At 52.0% G+C, this 14,963-nt stretch overlaps 1 protein-coding gene across 10 annotated transcripts in view; it reads right to left on the bottom strand.

Annotated features, from left to right (window-relative positions):
* LOC130156702 (MOB kinase activator 3C) overlaps positions 1 to 14,963 on the bottom strand; it is a 58,217-nt gene that overhangs the window by 38,995 nt on the left and 4,259 nt on the right. For 7 of the 10 annotated variants that reach the window (XR_008824569.1, XR_008824568.1, XR_008824567.1 and 4 more), the window contains one exon: positions 9,838 to 10,337. Coding sequence is in view for 6 of the 10 variants with exons in the window: in XM_056355367.1 (XP_056211342.1) it covers positions 9,838 to 10,255 (418 nt within the window). In the remaining 4 variants the exon portion in view is untranslated. Of the gene's footprint in view, positions 1 to 3; positions 9,588 to 9,837; positions 10,338 to 14,244; positions 14,549 to 14,963 lie in introns of those variants that run through there. The other 3 variants (XM_056355368.1, XM_056355372.1, XM_056355365.1) reach the window with 3 other exon arrangements.

The following is a 14,963-nucleotide window of genomic DNA, read 5'->3' as shown; positions in this document are numbered from 1 at the left end:
CAAAGCAGAAGCAAGTTGGAAGCCATTTGACCATTTCCAAAAAAAACCCAGCTAGCATTTAAATGTCACTCATGCTTAACAGGCAGTCATGGACGATGAGGAAGAACTCAGTGGCTAATGTCAACAGCTACACCAGGGCAATGTGCCATCTAGCTCTCCTCACAGACTTCCTCATGGCACTCCCAGCAATTTCACACAGACATGGTCTGAGGATTTGCGGGATTGCCCTAGGAGAGAAAATTTCTCATCCGGTGGAGGAGGCCATGTCTCTCCACATCTGTCTCTATGCACAGCAATCTGGCAGAGGATCCTTCAGCCTGCTCTCCCTGCCTTTCCCCTACGAGCCTGTGCAGACACAGCATAAGTCAAATTGTATTTACCCAGGTCCATGAACAAAACCAAACCTCCTTCCAGCAGAAAAGACACCTTCCTTGGTTCTCTGAATGAAAAGAACAGCTCATACTGTTTTTCTTCCCACACACACCCCCAAGCATCACCTTTGATGCATCAACAGAAAACAGGTGGGTTTGCTACCTTTTTTCCTGATCCTTGTTTCAAACAAATGTCTCATTAAAACAGGAAGAAAACTGCCCATCTTAATCATGTTTAGGTTGTAATTTCATTGCACCTGTCTGATGCGCCCGCCTGAAATGTCCTCCCAGGTTGTTTGAGAATGGGTCCCGCCACACCTTGGTGTATATTTAGCCTTGTCCCACCCAAGGACACAATTTCATACCCTGCATTTCTATCTGTTTAAATGCACTGCTATCACAGTGAAAATCTCAGAGGTGTGACACAGTCAGTGTCAGCAAGCCTGGGGTAAATCTCTACAGGAAGCATGGCTTTGAAACCCTGAACATATGTTTTTTGGGAGGAGGAAAATGAAACAACTGGAATTTGTTTTCCTGAAGCTTCTTCCTCTCCCCTGAGCAATTCAATGCAAATTTGCAAAGAACAAAATAAAAACCTCCCTTCCCACGGTTGTACCAGCCTCCTCCCTTAGCTTCTTATTAATGCAGCACATAACCTCTTAAAAATCTTTCCAAATAATCTCTGCTCAACCATAGCCAGTTCACACGTTTTGCACTGTGGAAAGCATCAGCAAATCTCTCAGCTAAAAAAAAAATTTAAAATGGTAATTTTATCTTTGAATCTTTCTCATCAGCCTTACTAGGCAATTAAGCTCTTTTTCTCAAAGGCTCCTGGCAGTTTTGTTTCCCAGCAGCAGTGCCATGCCTCTCTCCTCTGTGGGAGGCAAATGCAAAGGGCCTGTGCCTCCAACATCACGCGTGGAGCCTGTGTTTTCAATGGCCAGGGTTCGGCAGGTGCCGAGTTCAGTACCGCAGCACTGAACAGAAAACGATCTTTGGTGTAAAAGAGTCACCCTGAGCCCAGCCTCGTCTCCCTTTGCTCCTTGCATAGCGAGGGCGCGGCAGGCAGGGCAGCAGCGCGTTGCTCACGCCACAGGCAGATGCCCCAGCCAGCACTTGGAGGAGGACACGTAGCTCAGCTCAGCATAATGTGAACACAGAGAGGTGGTTTGGGGACTGATTCGTGGCCTCTGCTGTGCAAAATGACGAGCAGGCTGCAGCCCCTGGGCTGCTCCCCCAGCAGGGACCTCCACATGACCCGTTTCACTGCCAGGTCTAACAGATCCCGTTAGGACTTTCGGGGAACGGTGTTTGCATCTGGCAAAGTACAACCAGGCTGTCGCCATGCCAGCAGCTTAGAGATGGTACTGGAGATCTGCTTCTGCCCCACACCCTTGACTGCAGAGCTCTCCTTGCCTGCCAGTCAGATAAGGGTGGGGATGAGAGAGAGATCTCCAGGTTTCCCTGCAGTCAGGAAGGACACGACGCTTTATCAATGGCTTCATTTGAGCTTTTTGCACTGAGTGAGAATTTGCTGAGCAAATAAAAGCCATAATCACCCAGCTGGGGACTCAGACGTGTAGTTAGGGTGGCCCCTGCAGACCAGCATTGAAGAGCCAGTCAAGAAACATATTTTTTTTAATAAAGAAAAATTCATCGCAGCAAGTAATTTTTGATGAACACATATTGCCGGGCCCTGGCTGGGGAATACATGCTGTTCTGAACAGCCTGTCTCCCTGGGACCAGAGTCGAGCAGTCGCTGCTGGGAAGTCAGCAAAGTGCCAGCAGGCAGCCAGCAGCATGTTTGTGGCCTCCAGTTTGTCACTCGTCCCACTCGCCTAGTGCCTCCTCCAGTCAAAGCAGGCAGTGAGGAAGAACTCAGACCTGACCAGCTGCCAGGAGTTTATTGCCAAACTGCAAAGAGCGATAGCGAAGGAAAGCAGCAAACCATAACCCAGTCCTGAACTCAGAAAGAAGTAAGACAGTGAGTGGACAGATCAGAAGGATCTCAGGCTCCAGGGCCGACAGCATCTGTGGTCCAGATGTTGCTGTTAGATGAGCCACCTCTAGAGCTGGCAGATGGTGGCAAGTAACTTTATACCACTTTTGTCCTGAGGTTAGCCAGAACCGTCTTGTCCTATAAATCAGCTGCCAGCAAGTCTTCATGGACAAGCTGGCAGCTGAGAGACTTCGAGGTGAGACACCTCCAGCTACATCCTGCACTCTCCAAAAGCAGCTCGTGCATCAGGGAACAGATATTTAGCATAAATCAGAGAACATTTTGGGTAGGAAGGGACCTTTAAAAGTCATCTACTCCAAATCTCATGACCATCAGCAACTATGAGAGCTGCTGAGATACCTAATACCTAATGATGCCTGGAAAGATACCATCAAGCTTCCAGGACCTAAAAGTACCCTTTGGGCTACCTAGCACTGTGCTTTCACATGAACCCAGCAGCAGCAGCTCCCGGGAGGTGAAGCTGGGCTGCTCTTCTTTGTGTCCATCACAAGGTGTCAGTGTGTGGCTGGCTGTCGCTGATGGACTTCTACAGGTGACCCCTCACCCGACCATGTCACGGACACCACCACCCACTATGGTCCTTTGGGTCTAGGGGTCACTGGGGTCCTGCTCTGGCTCTTCCCCCCGGCATCACCCTTCTCACTCATACACACGCCCAGGGAGGCAGGGGCAGCCGCAGCAGCACAGGACACGACCCTCGGCCCTGGGGTCCTGCTTCCTCTGCTGGAGCTGCAGCCATGTCTGTGTGCCTCTGCCAGGACCCTCAATACAGGCTACGGATGCTTGGCTGGACCCTGCATCTGGCACAGGGGCCTGTGCCAGCTGATCAAAGCGCTTCCCCACGGGAAGGAAGCAGGGTGGATATCTGATAAGCAGGTTGCCTCTGCCAGCAGCAAGTCATGCCTTGCTGCTGATCTCCACTGACTTGGAAAGCAAGCCACAGCAGCCACAGCAGGCACTGGCCACGCTGGCGAGGAGCTGGAAAAATTCCCCATCCCCTCGCCCAAAGCTGAAAGGAAAGGGCTTTCCAGTAAAGGCTGCATCTGACCAACCTGGGGAGAGCAGCAGAAAGATCCGGCATAAATATGGCTTGCCCTAGGTCACAGCTGCTGGTGCAGCGGATGTCCAACAGACAAGGCATGTGACATCCTCTCCAGCATGCAAGGGGACACAGCGAGAGCAGGCTGTGCCTCCTCCCTGCAACCAGGCGCACACTGCAGCCAGCACGTCCCAGCAAGGGGGAAGCCCTGGGACAGGGATCTCAGCACTGGCCACACACTGGTCCTGCCCTTGCTGATGTTTAGCTTTAAACCGAGCAGCTGAGCTCCCATAAGTTCATTTCAGAGCCATCCTGGCTGCTAGAAGGGGTCACCCTGACAGCAAGTAGGGAGCAATGGGGCCCCAGGCATGAAGGGTGGCAGGCTGCTCCCCTCATGGCTCCCACCTCCCTGTCAGGCTGGGCCAGGCAGTGGCAGAGAGACCCCAGTAGCGGCCAATGCACCGATAAGCAGCACCTGGGAGCAGGGCAGTGGTGGCCCTTGCTTGGGGGTCTTCATCTTGGAGGTGGTGCACGGTGGCATAAACCAGCAGGAGTAGCAGCTTGGTGAGATGCACGGATGAGGCTGGTGGGATTGACTGCATGGCTGAGATGACCTTGTTAGCAGATGTATGGCACGCCAGGGGAAAGTCAGGATGAAGCCCCAGGTTTTGGCAAAGCACCCTGGCAGGTGCTGCTGATGGGTTTTGCTTCACCCTCCCAGCCCTACACACATACTGGGACCCAGCAATGCCATTCCACTGCATCCCACTGATGCTGGTCCCAGCTGCCCCAAGGGGCAGCAGAACACCACAAAACCCACCTGGGCTGATTGAAAGGCATTGAAATTACTTTTACATTTAATTCACTGGTGCTCACCATCCAGCAACCTTGGAGAAAGCAGCAGCAAACCCACAATCTGGCAAGCAGTAACCCTCTGACTCTTGCGTGATGACGAGGAGGGGACCACAGGATGCAACGTGAGCTTGCTCAGATACTGGGAAAAAGATTTATACACAGGGTCAGCTCTTCTCCTCCACCCATGATCACAGGTGTGCACTAACCAGATACTCCACACAGACCAGACAGCCAGCAGCTGGGAGCATCACCTGTCCCAGGACATAAACGCAGCCCGGTCCCAGGAGGAGTGGAGCAGAGCAGCCATCCACAGCGCAGCAAAGGGAGAACCTTACTCATGCTCCAAGCCAGGGCAAAAGCTGTCAGGTACAATTTCACTCACTGCAACACAGCCAAGGCACTGGCAAGCAGCATGACTCACAGCCCTGAAATGAATTAGCACCTTCAGTTTACCTTGGATGTTTTGCTTCAAAACCCCAAGATGTGATTTAATGCTCTGAGAAATCTGTTTTCCCTACTCTGTGCTGATTGCTTCAAAACATAAGGAAACCATGTGGGACCACGTGTAAAAGGAAATGAAAATGAGAGGTAACAAAGTGCCTGTGCATACGGAAAGGGACTGTGAATGGCTTTTGGATCTCTCCTGCCATCTCTCCCATCCCTAACCCTCATGCTCCAGCCAATTTAATTTTTTCATGATGAATCAGTGCTGGGAAGCTATTTTGCTTCTTGGCAATTGTATTTTTTTCCTCTGCAAAAGCAGTAATTCAATGAACTACATCATGAATTATTGTTGTTGTTGTTATTTCTCTACTCCATTTTGGCCACCCTGGTGTTCAGTGATTCATTTTTTCCTAAAAATAAGTCTTTAAAGCCCCATTTAAAACTAATGGCATGATGGCAGCTGCAAGCTGGTGTGGTGTTAATTTTGGAAGAAAACAGGCAGAAAAAAAGACAAGTCATGTAAAAAATAGCCAGCTGAGAGAACGGCAATAATTAGCTGAATTCTGCACATTTTTCTCCTGTCGTTATGGGGAGAAAGTATTGGATCATTTTGCACCAAGTTTTCTCTGTTTTTTATAATTGTTTTGGGACCACGCTTGAATGGCAGAGCTTGAGTTTTGAAATGCTTTCCAAGAACTCTTCCAAAATCTCCTGTGACTGATGCTCTTTAGAGCTGCAGGCACATTTGGCAGAGAGCACGGGGTGTTTCCGGCGCTGAGTCTGATCCAGACTCTGCGTCTGCTCTGATTTAATAACGGAGAGGTTTCAGAAGCCGTGATGGTGCTGATGTAGGATGCCTGGCCTTGTGCAACCAGCAGGCTGATGCTGGGCTGACCAGTGCCAATGCAGCCGACTGCCATGGGCCCGGCAAATCCCATCCACCCTCTTCCCCAGTGCGCTACTGCCCCACAGCACCTCCCTAAAACCAGGCACTGCAGAGCAGAACGATGACTGGGAGGAACCAATATTTTCCAGGTGGTAATTTGTTCATGTGGCCACTCACTGAAGAAATCTACTGATATAGTTTTACCAGATGGTAAAAATACACCTGTAGAATCATTTATTCTTTTCCCTGCATGGGAACAACGTTCATTCTCCATCTAAATGTATTTTTCAGGACAGCCACATTAATTGGAAGAGTGGAAACAGAGTGCTAACGTATGCAAACTGATACAGGTCATCTGGGAAAGCTGCTGCTGCTGTAGATTTATAGTGATCAAGATGGCATAGCTCACTCCATGCAGGGATTTGTCTCATCTTGACTGGCAGACAAACAGGTTTCCGCTCCAGAAGAATGATTATACAACAAAGTCTTTAAGTGGGACCGAGCCCTGCAGGTGGATTTCCCTGAGGTTGGGGAAGACACAGTATCTCTCCTCAACCCCTGCTGCGGTACACAGAGGGCTTGGCAGCCCCCCCAGCCCCATTAAACCACCACAGGGATTTTCTACTGGTGCAAGTGTGCCATCCGAGGGCTGTGGTCCTGCTGGTTAACTCTGCCAGGTCACAAGCTGTCTGCTGGCATCAGGCTCCCTTGCTGCTGTTTTGGATATCAGCTGCATACACTCTGCATCGCACAGCTTGGCTAAACCAAAGGTGTTTGTCACCCAGGTTGCTCTGCTCCCCTCCCACCTCTGACACACGCTGAAGGACCAGATGCTTTAGTGGTGCATATCAGCCCGGTTCTGCTCCAGTCACCGAGAGTTGTGCCTGTTTACCCCAGGCAAGGACTCCCTCATGATGCCAAAGGATGCTGTAAGCCCACAAGCCAGTGAACCATCTGTGCTCATTTCCACCTGAGCCTCTCAACCCAGCGTGAAGGATTTCCCCCCTTTGACCCATGAAATACCTCTCCCTTAACTGCCAGGACAGCCATGAGCGAGCCCCACTGAATTGCATGCTGCTTCAGGCTTTGTGGCTTTTGGATGGAAAAGGATGCTGAGGTTAGCCTCAGGCAACATCAGCAAATTTGGGGAACACTTGCTGTTTCTTAAAAAAGAAAAAAAAAAAAAGTCAATTTTGTCTGTGGTCAAGTGGCCTTAGCCAGGGAGATCTTTGTACTGGGACAGTTTTATTGCGCATAGCAAAGAGGGGCCGGGAGGTAAAGCTGAGATGCACAAGGCTCATGAAACACCTGCTGAGATGGTGGTCGGCTGTCCCAGTGGACCTCTTCGGTACAAGCAGGAGTGGAACAAACCTTCACGCTAAATCCCATCTCTGCTGCTAATATTGAAGAGCCTCACTGCAACTCAAAGCATGAAATATAAAATCTCCCCCCATCACCACATCAGACTCCTTTCCCCTCCTTAAAACAGCTCACATCTCCCCTATGTCCTCTCGGTGCCTTATTCCCCTTGTCCTGGGTCTTTTTGCAAGGGGTTGGCTCCCTAGGAGGAAGGCTCAGCATCCCTGTTTTTTCGCCTGGTCCCTGAGCCCTGCATCCCTCCCCGCTGTGCATCCCCCAGGCTTGCCCATCATCTGGCGAAGCAATGAAGAGCAGCCCGGCAGGAACAGGCAGATGTGACATTTCCCTTCAGCCAAACACCTCCATCTTCTGAAATGCCAGAGCTGCCAAGCAATCACCCAGCACACAAGGCAGGCCACTGAAAGGCAGTTAATTGGGGACACACTGACAACAAAGTGCCACCAGCTCCCTCCTCCCCCTGCCTCCACAACAGCCTTTCATGCATTTTAAAGTGTGATCTCTTTCCTAAGAGAACTAACGGAACTAAGCTAAGTTTCCTTTCACATGTGTGAGGCCAGAGCCACCAAGACACGCTGGCAAGGGGACTGAAGTCACTCAGGGACACAGGGGTCCTCACAACAAAGAGGTTTGGAAGAGGCACGCAGGAGTGGCTTTGGAAGAGAAAAAAATGGGTTTGCCCCATGACTGCTTGCAGCCAGCCCATACCTCACCCAGAACTGTCCCCATGCCAAAACAAAAGAAATGGAAACCAGAGGCACCAGCCATTCCTCCCCAAGTTGAGACGTGTTACACTTCAGAGGGAGAAGTGCCAGAAATCAGGTGAAAACCAGGAGGGCACGACTGTACTTGGGTTTTGCATCGCAGAGGGAGATGAGGGGTAGCAGAGGGTGCTGCGACGCCACTATCCCTCCCCAGCTGCCTGTATTCTGCTGTATTAAGACTCCTTGTAGCTCTGACTCCCCAAGGCAGCTTTCAAGCATCACATCCCAAATCCCACCTGAAAGGCATGAAATTGGACCAGGACACTGTCCTTTCTGGATGGAGGGAAAACAGCGTAAATCCACATCTGTGCCCCTGCTTTTAATGGTGCGCAGAGCTTCTCCTTGGGAACAAGCCGCTTGGGGAAGAGGCAGCCCGTACCCTGTGGCTGCTGTTTCGCCCCTCGGCAGCAGCAAGCCTGCGCCCAGCTGCAGCCAGAATCAACGTCGATTTTGTTGTCCCCAGCAGAGCTGGGGCTGCCGGCACAGAGCATCCTGCGCTGACACTGTCAGCCAGCCACACATCCAGACTCCTCCATCTGCCACGATGCGTGGAACCCACTGAGCCCACGAGGGAGGGATGCCTCCGTGGCACAGCAGATGCCCCCAGTGAATCCCAGGGGATGGCTCCCTGGCGTGCACTGAAGGCAGCCTGTCTGCCTGTCCTCGCCCAAGGATCTGGCACTGCACTACCCAGCTCTGCCCCAGACTGCTGGCAAGGGGAAGGCAGCAGCAATTGCCTGCAGGTCTTGGCTTCAGGTGATGGAGGGAGAGAGAAAGAAACCTCCAGAGGGGCAGTTGTACCACCATAATCCCAGGCAAAGCCAACGGAGCCAAGTCAGACCAGGGGTTTGGGGGGCCACCCCATCCCAGCGGCCAAAATTAATAGTTAACCAGCCTACCAGCACTGCCTCTCCTCTTGCCTGCAGAGAGCCGCAGCCCCTGCAAGGACCAGAGACTTTCTCGAAAAAGACACGCAGCTAGATGCTACAGCACAGCCAAATGGGGCTACAGCAGTCAGTGGCTGCCAGCAATCCCACATAGACCATTTTCTTCAATGTTTTCCAGCATATTAATAAAAATCCTGATCCAAAACTGCACTGATTTCATACAGCTCTGTCAGCTCTGCTGCTTGAAAAACCAAAAAAGTCAAGCAGACTTGCAAAACCATGCTTGCCTTCCCCCTACCCCCTGCACTGAAGCTCGTTAAATCTTCTTTTACATTCAAGTAGCTTTGTGTTTCATCTGAAAAGCAAGTGCTCCAAGGCATAGCCTGAGGCTCTGGCAGCCCCACCAGGTAAGGCATCAGCTCCAACCCTTGAACTCATCTCCCCAAACAACAAGAAAGCGGCTAAGTAGCAGGGCTAATACTAGCCTTGGCAGCTGCCAAGCGCTGGAAGTCAGCAGCAGAGGGGTTAGTTTGCAAGTTGTGTTGCCTTTGGCAGCTGCTGCAAGCTCCTAAGGCCCAACTTTTTGAAGGGGCGCATCATATACCCTGGGGGTTGACAGCTGGAAAGGCCAGATCCCGGGGACAGGCATCTCCACTCAGGCAACACCTCAGCTAAATAGCAAGATGTGATGTATAATCAGGGCTGAGATGAATTAGCATAGATGGAAAGGAGCTGAGAAGTGAAGCAGCAAGGTGGGACAAGGGTTAGACCTTGGAACCATGAACCTACCTGGAAAACTAGAAAGAAATTGAGTCAGTTGAGAGAAGAGCATGCTGCAGGGGTGTGATGACAACTCTAACGAGCCCAACTGTGGCTCAGCTCCTTGAGGAAGAGCAAGGAAGCTGACAACCTACCAAGCCTCAGTTTTCACAAGCGCAGCATACCTGGAAAAAGTGCAAGCACAGAAAAGGACAGCATTGTTTTCCACATCCCCTAGGAGCAGAAAGAGGAATGCCAAGCTCAATTAGCAGCAAAGGGGAATGGGACAGATACCGAGGAACACCTGGAACAGGAAAGGCCACGATCCTTGAGGTTGCAAAGCTTGGCAATACCAGCCCTGAGGTGCACCGGCAGCGTGGGAAGCTGCACCAGTTACGACCCCAGCCTTCTTGTGAAGAACCAGCACACACTCACCTATCCTGGTGGGGAAGATGTCCTCATTGTTAATGAGCATCTCAATCCAGTCCATCAGCATACACATGTACTGCGGAGCCGACAGCTTGGTTGGCTTCTTGTATTTGCTGTCATCCTGCCACCTGTACTCATACTTGAGTCCACCGGACATGATGGGGCAGCTTTTCTCCGTGCAGTACTCCGACATGGTGCCGTAGATGAGGTTGATGCGGTTGAAGAAGTCCACTACGTGCACAGCGATCCAGTCATTGATGCTCTCGCCAGGAGGCAGCTGCACCACTGCTTTCAGGTCCAGCCCAGACTTGAGGGAGGCCTGGGCTTTCTTGTACAGCTCAAAGCGCTGGGTGCCCGGCTCAAACTTCTTTCGGGGACGAAACGTTTTGTCTTTGTTGAAGACTTGCTTGAGACACAACGCCATAGCGGGCAGGGCTGGCCAGAATGGGGGCAGAGGCTCAGCGCAACGTGAAACCCAAGTCTGGGGTCTTCAGGGGTAGAGGTTTCTGGGAGGAGAAAAAGACAGATTTTGGTCACATATGAAGCCAGCTGCATGCACAGGCACGCTTGCAGGGACGAGTTCGCACCAGGATGCTGACTGACCCTGCTGCTCTGGCAGCACATGGGGACGGAGATTTAGGGTGAGTTCCTGGCCCCTCCACACCCACCAGGGTGACCTGGAGCAGCTGCTGCCACCTCGAACAGCAGCTCCCAGCACTGGAGAGTGTGAGCGCTGCCACACATGCCCTGTGCAAGGCTTGATGGTAGACAGAGCCCTTCCTCCCTCCTGAGCACACCAGGCTCAGCAGGCTTCAGCCGGCCTCTTACCTCCAGGGCTTTTACCAGTAACCATTGCAATAAGGCAAGAGCCGTGATATTGCCAGAGTTCACCAGCCTCGGCAGTCCCAACCTGGTGGCCGTTTCCTCTTCCAGCAAAGGGGAAGCATTTATTTCCCAGGAAGTTCCAGCACAAATAATCCCCGACCCTGCCGCGGTGCCTGGCAAGCAATGCCCCAGGGACCACGCTGCGACTGCAGCTGGCTGCTGGTTCACACAGCCCCAGCACTGAGATCAACGGGAAAAGGGGGGATTATTTTTGTTGTTTGTCCAAAAGAACAAAACCCGCATCCAAAGAAGGGAAATGGCAGCTCAGCACAGCAACACGATGTGCCAGGATGCAGCCGGCCCTCCAGGCATGCACACAATGCACACAGGAGTGTTGGTGGGTGGCTGGTGAGCTGATGCTCCAACTGCCTGGGTCTGGAAGTCACAGCTCAGCAAAGCGCTGAGCTCACCCCTTCCTCTCTGAGGTTAGCAGCACAGACCAGGGCTGCGGTATTTCCCCTTTTTCCTCCCCCCCCCCCTTTTCCTCCCTGAAGCTCCAGTGGAAATCCCATCCACCCCAGGCTGTCCTGGACAGGCTGAAATTGTGCATTTCATTAACCTGCACTCATTCCCAGTGGTGGTAACATGAGATCAAGGCCCCCTTGTGCTAAATGCTTTGCTGGGGCTTCGGGAAGAGAAATCCTCCAACAGCCTCCCCCCTTACAGGAGGAGATGGAAAAAGGCTTAAAAAAAGGAAGAAAAAGATTCATGGAAAGGGGAAGTGACTTACCCAAAGTCACAAGCAGGAGGGGATGGTGCCCTAGCAAAACTTGGATGCACATTCATCATTAAAAAAGACAGCTTTTAGCTAAAAGCTTGCTATATAAACTTTTGTTTTCTAAACTTAGTCCCAAGCCACAGGCAGATCCCATTTTGCCCAGCAGAGACCAGCTAAACACCTTACAAGAGAAACCCTATGCTTCCCTCAAAGCCCACCCACAGGGGCATCACTGGGAGACGGCAGGACCTCATGATCATCCCAAACACTGGTAGGATCTGCCCGGTGGGGATTTCTACACCACAGCCAGCACGTGGCTGTGAGGGGAAAACCCTGGTGTGGGTGCAAACTCTCACGTGGGTGGAAACCCCGGCATGAGTGCCGTTACGTTACTGCACTAACCACTCTCCCGCAGGCTGGAGTGGTGCTTTGCCACCAGTATGTAGCTCACAGCATGGTGGCACCAAATCCCACCATGCTCTGCTGTGTCCAGGTACAACCAGACCTGAAACCGTAGGGGTTTAGGTGCTTTTTGTGCCATGAAGCAGGTCACAGCCATCGCGCAATGTTATGCAGTGTGACTTTAATAGCAGGGTATCTCCAAACCTTACCTAGCTCGTGTGGCTGGGTGGGTATTTTTTAATGGCTCCAGCCCTGTTGTCCTCATGTATTGCCAAAGGGCAATGATGAGGGGATGTTTCTTGGATGCTTTTCCCTCCCCTGTCCCAAGCAGCTGACCCCAACCATGTCAAAGAACTTGTTCCTCACTTCAAAAAAAAAAAGAACCACGAGCTCTCCAAAATGCCAACCGAGGAGCCGGCAGTAGGAGGGGAAGGGTCTCTGGTACGGCAGCCCAATAGAGGCCAGAGGACGCTGGGCACAGCAAGGCTGTAAAGAAAAGCCCTTATCCGGGGCTTCCCACCCGGCTGTCAAATATTCAAGGCACATGCTGTTGATAACACCTCTAAAAAAAGCCTCCTGGGGATTTTGCTAGTCCATAACAGTTTCTCAAATACGTACATATACATACATATATGTTTATATATAACTACTGCAATGGGGATACTCATCTAGTAACATAGGAAGTGCTGGGATATCCTTCAGGACGAGGCATCCAGCAGGGTCTGCCCGTATGGAGGTAGGCGTGATGGGGCGACCAGCACCCGGCCCTGCAGCCAGCGTGCGAGGGAAGGGGCCAGCAGCGCCTCTGCTGCTATCACCCCCCCTCAAAGCACTCATTACCAAGTGGCTCTGCCACCAAGCCAGGACATGGGGCTGTCCCTGCCTTGCTGTTGTCCATACCTTCATATGTGGATTTTTCCCCCTCTCTCCTGTCACACCAGCCGGTGGCAAAGGGCTCTAGCTGAAACATGAAGGCCATTAAAATAAGCAAAAATAAACAATTGTGCTCCTAATGAGAAGTCAGGATTTCCCCATCTGATGTTTTGCAGCTTCCCAGGATGGGGATGAAGCAGCACCCACCAATCTGTCCTGCAGCTCACTCTTCCCCGGCCCCAGCAGCCCCTTTTCCTAGCACCCAAATAAAGCCCTGTGACTGCCACCCCGCAGGGCTGGACGGGCATCAGATGGCACCATGCCAAGCCTGGGTCCTCGGTCTCTTTTCTGGGAAGATGGAGGATGAACAACTTGGTTATCCCTATGTCTATACTGGACCATCCCCACCAGGCTGCACAGTCCCTCCGGGTTAACATCAGTACAGACAGGGCTTGGGATCTAACCTAGGAGGTTTCCCTGGGACTTCAGCAAGGCAACTCGTGCCAGCAGACATTTTTCCGTGTCACCACTTCTGTTGGCCTCGGCTCCATTCGCTCTGCTCCAGGAGCTATTGCTGTTTGCAGGCTCTCCATGAAGAGACGGGGTTGTTTCCGGGGTGATGAGAAGCCACCCCGGCAGATGATATCCCATCAGATGTGTCACTTGCAGGGGCCATCGGCAGTGAAGTCAGTTTTCCATTAATACTGGGTGGGGGTGGGGGTGTCCCGGTAACTCATCCCACAACTGCATCTCTGCATCATCCACAACTGGATCTCTGTTACCCTGCAAGCTGCTCTCACCCATTAGGCAGGTGGGAATGTGCTTCATGCTTCAGTACCATTCAAATAAAACACCAGTTCAAAAAAACCCCAAAAACCAAAACAAAAAACAACCAAAAAAAAAAAAAAAAAGAGCAACAGACCTGCTAAGTATCTGCCAGGTGTCTTCCTACCATTCCTGGGAGTGGGGAAGCAAAACCCATTGCTGCCCAAGTGCTCAGAGCAGAGTTGTCCCCTGAGCCCACAGGATTCCAGCATGGCATCTCTGCTCCCCAGGCAGCAGTGCACGCCGGGGCAATGAGCAGTTTTGCTTTCAGGATCCTCATCAGCATAACTACCAAATTACCAAGTCATTAAAAGGCCTTGTCAATCTAAACTGGAGAAAAGTGTTCTCCAGAAATTAAATTTAATGCAAAGCCAAAAAACACATCCTGGGATTTCCTACCTGAAGAAGCAGAGATAGGCACCAGACAAAGAACAGATCTGTTGCCTACTTCAGTCCAAAGCTTTTTCTGTCAAGAGAGATCGAAGTGCAGGGAAGGATGTGAGCAGTGGAGGGAGGGAGCTGCACGGAGGCCAGGACCAGGGCTTGAAATACCAGCCACGGCTCTTGCAGCTGGGGTGCTGAGATGGGACATATCAGCTTGGAGCAAACAGGCTCTGCAAAGTCACGGATGCCCCAGTTTCCCCTAGGGCAGGGACCCAGCACCTGCCCCCACTTTATGGGAAGAAAAGCAAAGCCCTTTAGGAACGGACCTGGACACATCCTGAGTCTAACTGGTGGAAAAGGGCATCAGCAGCAAACACAAGATGAGATTTTCCCAGTGTCCACCTTTATGCATCTGACTCGGCCAGTGCTCTTCCATCACCAGCCAAGTATTTGGGACAGATCCATGTAAAGAGATGGAAAATGGGAGATTTTCCAAGGTTTAGCTGCAGCACAGAGTTCAGCTGAGCCTGATGTTCAGGGCTGTCGCATTCCTGGAAATCAGGCTGTGGTCCGCTGGGGCTTAGGGTGGGACAGAAGACCCGTCCAAGTCCAAATCGCCACTCGCACTGCCTGTTTTGGGAAATCCAAAGGGCGAGCTGCCATTCAATGAGCTTAAACAGCAGCTTTCTATGACATGACCGTACACATCCCGCTGCCAGCCCGTGCCAGCAGGGCCTGGATCGGCGCCGCGGCGGCAGCCTGCAGGTCTCTGCCTTAGGTTCCCACGTGCAAAATCAAAGCTTTCCCAAGAGGAGCCTCGGCAAAGGCTGCAGCCCCCCTTCACTGCACCGCAGTTCCCATCACGGGGTGGTGCCAGCACCCTGGGGGCTCTCACATCCCTTTCTGAAGCATCTGCAAACCCCCAAATCAAACCTCACCCTGCTCCTAGGAGCGGGCAGAGAGTGAAGCAGGCAGCCACGGAGCTGGCGAGTTTCTGCACTGTTACCCTGTGTCCTCACCGAGGACAGTCAGAGGAGCATGAGCA

Source organism: Falco biarmicus, chromosome 11, assembly GCF_023638135.1.
Source record: "Falco biarmicus isolate bFalBia1 chromosome 11, bFalBia1.pri, whole genome shotgun sequence".
Taxonomy (NCBI): domain Eukaryota; kingdom Metazoa; phylum Chordata; class Aves; order Falconiformes; family Falconidae; genus Falco; species Falco biarmicus.
This window is presented reverse-complemented; position numbering and strand designations above follow the sequence as displayed.